The 9,428-nt window shown below is 46.7% G+C and overlaps 1 protein-coding gene across 1 annotated transcript in view; it reads right to left on the reverse strand.

Moving 5' to 3' along the window:
- Nucleotides 1-314, reverse strand: part of PARVA (parvin alpha) — a 177,145-nt gene extending 176,831 nt beyond the window's left edge. The window contains exon 1 of the mRNA XM_034995279.1: nt 97-314. Coding sequence (XP_034851170.1) covers nt 97-232 — 136 coding nt within the window. The 5' untranslated portion in view covers nt 233-314. The remainder of the gene's footprint in view (nt 1-96) is intronic.
- Nucleotides 315-9,428: the final 9,114 nt, after the last annotated feature.

Below are 9,428 nucleotides of genomic sequence, written 5' to 3' on the forward strand. Positions count from 1 at the left end.
CCACCGCGTCGGGCACCCGCGGCGCGCGCCCGCCCGGCCCTGGAGCCCCAGCCCTCGGCCCCGGCCCTGCAGCGCGCTGGGCCCGGCCGCACTCACCCTCCTTGGCTTTCTTCCTCCGGGCCAGCGTGCCTCCGAGTTTCCCCAAGAAGGAGTCATCTTTCTTCCGGGACGGGGGCGACTTGGGAGTGGGCGACTTGGGGACAGAGGGCGACTTCTGCGGGGACGTGGCCATGGCGGCGGAGCGGGCAGCCGCGCGCGGGCCGGCCGGGACGCGGAGCTGGCGCTGGGCGGTGCGGCGGGACTGAGGCTGCGGCTTTCCAAACGGAAGCGGAATTATTCCAAGCATTTGAGGCAGCTCACGCTCGCCTTTCCCTTCCCTCTCTCCCTCCCTCGCGCCGCCCTCCGCCCTGGAAGGAGCTGCGCGCTCGGGGCCCTGGCCGTTGGGGCCTGCGCCCGCGCCCCCGCGCTGCCCCGGGCAGGGAGAGTGCCCCAGATCTGCCCCTTGCGGGGAGAGTGCCCCAGATCTGCCCCTTGCGGGGCGTGCGGCCTTGTCTGTGTGTGTGAGACCCTCCTGCCTGGGAGCGCTCCAGCCTGGAGGCCACTTTCTCCCCGGGCTCTGCACCCAACACAGAGCCTGGGACAAATCCGGGGTTCAGTGGCTGCTGACGCCCGGCGACCCGCTACTCTGTCTCCCAGTGTCTTCGCCCGGGCTGGTGGGTGAGGAGCTCGCTCTTCCCCTGCATTTCTACCTGTGCAGTTATTAGGCCATGTCTTGTGCCCAAAAAGAGCGTGAGTCCACTCCGGGAAGAGAGTGAACCAAAATGTGCTTAGGCCTATCCATGTTGCTACACTTCTCTGTGGCAGGCAACCTCCTCTTCACCCCCATCCCAGGGTGAGGAGTTTGAAGTTCGTGAGAGCAGGGCTGAGACATCTTCTTACAAAACACCCGTTTCCAGAAGCTCAATGGCTTGTACAAAGGAGGATCACACAAATGTTGGTGGAAACATGAACGGGAAGGTACATCCATGGGCTCCTGTGAAACAGCCCTGCGCCCCAAACTTATCCTGGCTAAATGAAAGCAACAGAATGGCAACCAAACTCATTTGGGATAGCAGGGGAGTGGCAGCAACCCCAAGATTCAAGGACTCTTGCTAGAAATGATTAAAAGGCACGTTTTATTGTGCTTGCCCCCCTGAAGTTTGGGGCTCTCTGGGCTGTCTCTCCCCCCCACACACACACACAGCGCCTTGGCAACTGTTTCCTCCAAGTAGCTACAGCTGGTTGACCCTGGGTGACCACCAGACCCAAAGAGAGCGAATGTTTGAAGAACAGCCAATCAGATGATCTCAATCAAGAATCAGAACTAAGCTAGAGACTCATGTCAGAAGTCGAGCAACTAGTGATGCTCATGAAGACTCCATTACTGGAGTGTTCTTTTTAGTTACATGCAGGGGGATGAGCAGAGAAACAAACCAAGGGAGCAAGGAAGTGGGTTCAAGAAGCCAGGTGGTCTGACTACGAAAAACCCTGGGTTAGTAGCTGCCTGGACCTTGAATCTCTTCCCAGGGCCCACTGCAGTTCCCCAGAGGGCCAACCCGTGCTTCCTGCCTAGGACATATTCCTAAAGCTTTAAATAACACATCCGCCTTCGCTCCAGCTAATCAGCAAACTGACAAGCAATAATTCCTGAGGACAAAAATGTAACACACAAGACCGCCAATAGAGTCTCAGCGGAGTATGTGTTCATTTTATCTTTGTGTAAGAGTCACAATTCTACCTTTTTTTTTTTGGAAAATTATACTTACTTTTTTTTTTTGAAAATTATACTTTAGTCGATGCCTCTTACCTAACAGAAAGCAGAGAAGTCATGCTGACTGCTAAAATTTTCACCCAGGAGCAAGGAAAGATTACGACACCGTCCCAGCGCCAACCACCATCTCGATAAATCTTAAAGGAGATACGGAGAAGCCAAAATAGATTTTGTTTTACATCACTAACAATTCTTGTTCAGGATACTGAGTACATAAAATATCTCCAACATCTGATCTCTAGCCCTGTGAACTCCTGTCAGGGTATCAGGAGACACACAGCTCAATAGTTACGTGATCGCAGCCAACTCTACTCACTTATCTGGGTTTCCATTTCTTCATCCACAAAATAAAGTGGGGGAACAGAAAAGTGGTTATCTAAACTGATTGTGCATCACAATTCCTTAGGGAGTTGGTAATAAACATTCCCAGGCCCCATCTCTAGAAGTTCTGATTCAGTACACCTGAGGCGAAACCAAGGAATAGGTATTTTTTAACAGGGATTATATCAGGTGATTTGATGGGGCTGATCTACGCACTGATATTTGGGCACCTGGAGCCACTTCCAGCTCCCACATCCTGCGGTTCTTTTTTCTTCATCAGTTGCTGGTATTGTCGGCAAGGCTTAGGTCCTAAATATGGCATGATCAAAATGATACGTGGAGATCTCTTGAATTATGCTCATGCATGCTTCTGCATTTACAACCCTCTTTGGTAATGTTTATGCATGCTAAAGTTTGAAAGCACCTGAGCAAGACTAAAAAAGAGGAACAAAGTCTTGGTTGTTGAAAGCTGGCTCTCAGAAAACACCAGCAAAATAAGCTGTGGAGAAGACAAAGCTTGAGTTTATTGTACACCATGGTAAGAAGAGCCCTGCCTTGGCAGAGTCTGCATAGAATCTTGGACTGGGAGAGGGCAAAGTGGGGGATATTTATAAGGTTTTGGAATCTGGTTTAAGGCAGGTCTTTCACTGAGGGAGTGCTTATTTAATTTTGGCTAAGGATCATATAGTTTAGGATTGTTAGGTAAAAAAGGCAAATCTTTTAAAGAATCTTGGAGAGTAAATAATCTTTCTGATGCTATTGAAAAGTTTAAAGGTTTTACGTTCATTTCAGTAAGGTTTTGGAAGAAGGTCTTGAAAAGCACAATAAAGTTGTTTGGTTTTAAGATTTTATTTATTTATTTGAGAGAAAGAGTGTGCGAGCAAGCATGAGCACGGGTGGTGTGGGGTGGAGTGGGGTGGGGGAGCAGAGGAAGAAGCAGGCTCCCTGCTGAGCAAGGAGCCCGAAATGGGGCTCCATCCCAGGACCCTGAGATCATGACCTGAGCCAAAGGCAGACACTTAACTGACTGAGCCACCCAGGCACCCACAGTGAAGTTATTTGTAACTCTTATCTTTCCGTGAAAGATATTTTTGGAATAGTGATATTGATAAAGACAGTGAAATGGTGAAGTCCCATTAATGTAAACAGAAACTGTATGGATGTGAATGGTTTCCAGGGTCTACGTATTTTACAGATGTCTTGTTTACAAACCTTCCTGCTTCTAAGATAATTATCAGTCTCTCTTGAAAGAGAGATTCCCACTAGGGAATGAGTGGTGAATTATAAATCAGTGCCCCTCAAAGTGTAGTCTGAAAACCAGTATTGATCTGCAAACTGTTATTGGTCCTCTATGATATAAATACAGAAATTGAGAGTGTCTAGAAACTTTTGTAGGAATTTAGCAGTGCAATTTTATATTTGTTTGATATAATAATAAAAATTGGAAGCTTATATTTGGAATATCTTTTCATTTTATTTTTTTGATAATTCTTTTTTTACTGTATTTTCCAAAAATATTTGTCTGAGATGGATTGGTCCTTCACCGTAGATCATTTGGAAAGTGCTGGTCCAAATTGCCCCAGGGTGCTTACAGAGTTCAGACACTCTCTTTTGATATTATGTGTTTCTAGTCCTTATGGATATGACTTGGTTCTGCTCAGAAGATTAAATGAGTTGATGCACGGGAAAGCATCTTACACAGGGTCTGGCACTGAAATAGACTGAATCTAAGTCCTGCTTAATCAAGGACACACACCTCATGCTGTTCTTTGATAAGATGCAGAGAAGACCCTGCACCAGCTCCGTCACTGTAAATTGGTGTCTATAATTATGGCCCCACTGAGGAGCCGCCCTGCTCATGCTTGGTCATTGGTCTCATCTAACCCAAGGTTTAATGGGAAGGACAGCTCATAAATGAAATGTGTGTTGCTGTGAGACTCTATTGAATCTCTAGGTCAGTCTCTCCTTGAAATCTAGAGCTAGACATACCACCCTGGGAGAGAGCAAACCCAGGTTCTAGTCCTGGCTCAGTGGCTAGGTGACTGGATGAATGACTGGCCCTTCTGTACTTCCATTTCTGTCATCAGGAAAGTGAGGGCAGTACCTATTAAAGCTGAACATCACACACACCTGATGATCCACGATTTCAATCTAGGTTATACCCAAGAAGAATGAGTACATTTGTGCACTCTGATACATCTTCTAGAAAGTTCATGGCAGCACCATTCAAATGTCTATTAAGAGTTGACTCCTACGGGCGCCTGGGTGGCTCAGTTGGCTAAGCGACTCCCTTCGGCTCAGGTCATGATCCTGGAGACCCCGGATCGAGTCTCGCATCAGGCTCCCTGCTCAGCAGGGAGTCTGCTTCTCCCTCTGACCCTCCCCCTTCTCATGCTCTCTCTCTCTTAAATAAATAAAATCTTTTAAAAAAAAAAACAAAAAAATGATTAAAGGGCGCCTGGGTGGCTCAGATGGTTAAGCATCTGCCTTTGGCTCAGGTCATGATCCCAGGGTCCTGGGATCGAGTCCCACATCAGGCTCCCTGCTCCTTGGGAGCCTGCTTCTCCCTCTGCCTCTCTCTCTCTCTCTGTCTCTCATGAATAAATAAATAAAATCTTAAAAAAAAAAAAAGTTGACTCCATAAATAAGTTGCGATAGTCACACAATGGGATATTATACAGCAAGGAGAGTGAACAATTTGTAACCACAAGTTGCAACAGAAAGGTAGCTCACAATATTGAAAAGAAATCTGACGCAAAAAGAGCATATACTCTGTCATTCTATTCATATAAAGTTCAAAAACAGGCAAAACTGATCTCTGATGTTAGAAGTCAGGATAATGATGAACCTTGGGAGGGGTAGTGACTAGAATGGGACAGGGTGGGTGGGAGGCTATGGACTGGTCGTGTTCTTTTTCTTGATCTGGGTCCTGGTGACATGGGCGTATTCACTTTGGAAATTCATGGAACGCGCACTTAAATAATTTCAACAATTTTCTATACATATATGCTTCTTCAATATACAATGACGCCATGACATTACCAGTCCATAGCGTGCCCTTTAGGGTCCCTTTTATCTCCATGGTCTCCTTCTGCAACTCCCTCAGTGGCCCACACATCACTGTCCTCAAACTAGGTCACTTCTGTCCCCAGACCTTCCCTTAGGAGATCATTTTTCTAGCGGAACATGTGCTGCTCTCAGCCACCCGGCATCGTTCCCATCCTGGTCCTTCGATCTTCCCTTAGCAATTCCCACAGGGCGGGGGTGTTGTAATTTACAAGGGAGGCGCAGGCAGTGGTGAAGGTTTGGGGCTTGAATCGCCATTCTGCAGTCAAATATCTGTGCAATCTTGTGCAAGTGATTTAACATCTCTGTGTCTCAGGTTTCTCATCATAATGCAAACAAAGAGCACTTGCCTCATAAGGTTATTGGGAAGATCAAAAGAGTGTAAATAAACTACTTAGCTCAGTGCCTAGCAGATAACAAGTCTTAGCGCAATACAGTGTTGATTATTACATTTCATTGGAGACTATAAATGATACCATTACCTCCATTTTACAGGTGAGTAACTTGAAACTCAGATAGTTTAAATAACTTGCTTCAGATCACATAGCTGATAACTGAGAGATTAATACTATAGTACTTAGAATCCATTCTCCCAAAATATCTGTAGAACCCACAATTTTCAGCTAGGCTGTGGTTGCTCAGAATAAAGACTATATTTTCCAGCTAGGTGCAGTCACATGACTAAACTTTGACCTATGGGATGTGACCAAAGTGTTATGTGACAGCTTCCAGGAATCCTAACACATAGATGGAAAAGGGGTATTCAGTTTCTCATGTCGTCAGACTACATAACACAGGCCAAGCCTCCCACTGAGAACAACTGGAAAAGCTGGACATTGAGTGTAAAGTAAATCTTCTTGAGAGCATTTGAAAGCTTACGGGACACAATCTCGGAGAAGGGGCCCCAGAGAAGTGAGCCCATCACCTGGGTCTTTTTCCTCCCCAGTTTCAGAAGAGGCAGCTGAGAAGCTGGGAGGTTGAGCAGGACAACTGCCAAGCTCATAAGGATAAGTAGGCAAATGTTCAGGGGCCACAAAACCAGGGACCCCCCACCCCGGGAACCTCCCCGCCCCCACCTTGCTTTAGTTTGGGACTCCAGAAGACTGCCCTTTGGTAGACAAAGAGAAAATAAAGGCATTTACATTAAAAAGCACAACTGAAAAAATTGTTAATAGCAGACCCAAACAGAAGTAAAGTATATGACATAAAATCATTTCAGATGGAAGCTTCGTGACACAGGGAAGAAGAAAGCACAAATAAAAGGGTAAATTCAAAAGGATATTAACTAAATAAAATAATCATAATGTCTTGGTTTAAAAAATATAGAAATCAAATTAAAATACACAAAAGCGACATCATTTCAACTGGGAAGTGAGTAAACAGAGTTAGAGTTGCAAGGTCCAGGCACTGTCTGGGAAGAAGTAAAGGTAACAGTTTATATTGGACTTTGATAAATTAAGCAATCGTGTTGTAGCCTCTAGAGTAGCCATTAAAGAATAGTAAAAGAGTAACTATAGTAAGATAATGGAGAGAAAATTGGAGTCTGCGTGCTCCATTCAGATTTCATAAATTGTATTTGTGATCTACATCTGTCATATTTAAGCAACTTGTTTTTGCATTCTGTTTTCTTTTTCTTTTGCTGTGTTACTTTTGTTGTTGTTGTACAGATTAAAAGCCCAGGAGATAGAGGTAAAACAAGAATCTCAAATTAAGCTACAGTCAACATGGAAGAGGTTTTCACGGGGGAAGTTTTCTATTTCCCATACGTGAATACCATCTGTTATGGGTTGAGTTTTGTCCCCTAAAAATATATTGAAATCCTAACCCCAGAACCTCAAAATGTGACCTTCTTTGGCAATAGAGTCATTGCAGATGTACTTAGTTATGTCAAAATAGGATGTCAGGCAAACTGGACGAGGTTGGGCTCCCAACCCAGTAAAACCCCTGTCCTTGAGAGAGGAAAGTTGTAGCACAAACATACACAGAAGAAGGATGATGTAAAGATACACAGGAGACAGACAGCTATGGAATTATGCTTCCATAAGCCAAGGGATGCGTGGGGAGGCTTAGGAGGAAGCACTGCAGGGAACACACCTTCATGTTGGACTTCTAGCATTGAGAACTGTAAGAGAAGACATTTCTGTTAAGCCATCCAGCTTGCAGTCCTTCGCTATGGCTGCCTACAAAAATAATATACCGTCTAAGGGACAAAATAGGAGGCCCCTGAGGATCATGAAGAGGGTTCTACAAAGGGTTTGGATCTTAATTAATAATCAGAGGTTGTGTGACCACATCAAAGCAGTGGGGGCTGGGTGGGGTGGGGGGCGGGCGTGCTGGTGGTGAAGAGAAGGCAGCCAGAGCCTCCTGGGGACTTCTTTGATCACTGAAAGCAAAGTGTGCTCTCCGGATGAAAAGAATGTGTGAGAGAGAAAATGGCTCTGGAGTGGGACTCTTAGTGAGTGTTCCTCTTGGGAACACGGGGGTATTAGCGGTGGCCTCTGAAGGCCAGGCTGCCAGCGAGCATGTCCTTCAAGAGGGCTGCTCGCACGGGCTAAGGCAGCCAGATGGCAGCATGGGGCGGCGGAGTGGGGAAAGGCATCAGGGCAGGGAAAGTTGAAAGACCTCGGCCTTGGTTTGTCCATGGGGGTCTGGGGTGGGGTGTTGTTGAGGATCACACAGGACGATGCCATTCAAATGGCCTCTGATCCAGCCATGGTGGAATGTGTCCCAAGATCTTGGAGACAGGCGACCCGCTTACCTATCCTTGAAGAGTCCCGTAATGAACTGTAGACAGTAGAGGGGGATTCCTCACCTGAGCATGGTAGCTGAGGGCCCGCTACACGCACAGATGGAGCTCTAAATTCAGTGTCTCCTATTCGAGTGGTCTAACAGAGGACTGGAGAACACTCTAGAAGAAGAGCAGCAGGGGCAGAGCTTCTAAGGAGAGAAAGGAGCGGTCAGACACTTCCAACCCAGCAAGGCAAGAATACCTGGGGTCCCAGTGATTCTGTTTGTGTGTGGTCCATGTCAGAGACCACGATATTATTCCCACTGTCTCCCCTACCCTTTCCCAGGCAGGTATGACTGTAGGAGCAAGGTCATGGTGGTCACGGTTGTAATCCACCTTCCTCCCACACCTGCCTCCAGACTCCTGTGGCCTGGAAGAACAAGTCTCCACTCCCATCTTTGCTAGGGAAGCTATTAAGGCTATTTATACTTTAGGTATTTCCTTGTAGGGAGGAAGGTGAGAAATATTACATCTAACCATGAGCTGGAAGCCAGTCACCATGGCCAGATGGTGTTTTCAGGGTGTGCCTGAGAAACCGTTGGCCAAGGAGGTCAGCAGAGGCCAGCTCGGAGACACAGAGTCCCAAAAGGGAGGTGACAATGCACTGGGAAGCGGGGTGCCTGGCCTAGCTTACAGCTTCTACCTCCTCTCCTGAGAACTGCCCCCATTCTTCCCTGTTCTACTGAGATTTGAGATGTTGCTTTCTGTTTCTACTGTTGGGATTAGAACAGTTCAAGATTCACCATGGCATTCCAATGACAAAGTCCTATTCTGGCCATTCCCATGTTAAAACTGGAGCCTAGATACAGCAGACGGACTCTAGCAAGGAACCTGGGAGGGAGGGACGGAGGAAGAGAGGAAGGTTCAGCTCCATTTCACAAATGAAGACATCAAGGCATAATCGAGGCTTCCAGTGAGCAAGGGCAGAACTGGAACTGGAGCCCTGAAATAGTGACTCTTAGCTCGGGTTACTGTGTCTGGAATGATCATCCTTGTTGGGTTTTTCTTGAGCTATTGATTTGTTTTCAAGTCACAGACTTACGGTGTTGGGACTACCACACACAAACACACATGCATTTCTCCCAAATTCTTATGGCAACATTTTCAATTATTCTGGGGATGAGAAAGGAAATAAATTCAGATGTATTCTGACCTGCTGCTCCAGTAACAGGTTATTTGGTTCCGTTTCACCCAGGACCATGAGTACTGTTTTCGGGTGACTCCTGTCCTGCCCCTCTCTGCCTCTGCCTGATCTAAGGGCCTGCAAAAACCAGCTGGTCCCCAAGACGCTCCCTCTGTCCTCACCTTTTCCCGTCCCTTCAGCCCTGTGTTCTTGCTTCCCTACCCTTGGGACCTGGGATTTGATGATGTCATGCCATGCTTCTCTATTTGAGGTCCATGGCAATGTGTCAGGGACACTTGGTCACCCGGGATAAACAAGAT

This window comes from Mirounga leonina, unplaced genomic scaffold (assembly GCF_011800145.1).
Source record: "Mirounga leonina isolate KUSES-001 unplaced genomic scaffold, KU_Mleo_1.0 Mir_92, whole genome shotgun sequence".
Lineage (NCBI taxonomy): Eukaryota > Metazoa > Chordata > Mammalia > Carnivora > Phocidae > Mirounga > Mirounga leonina.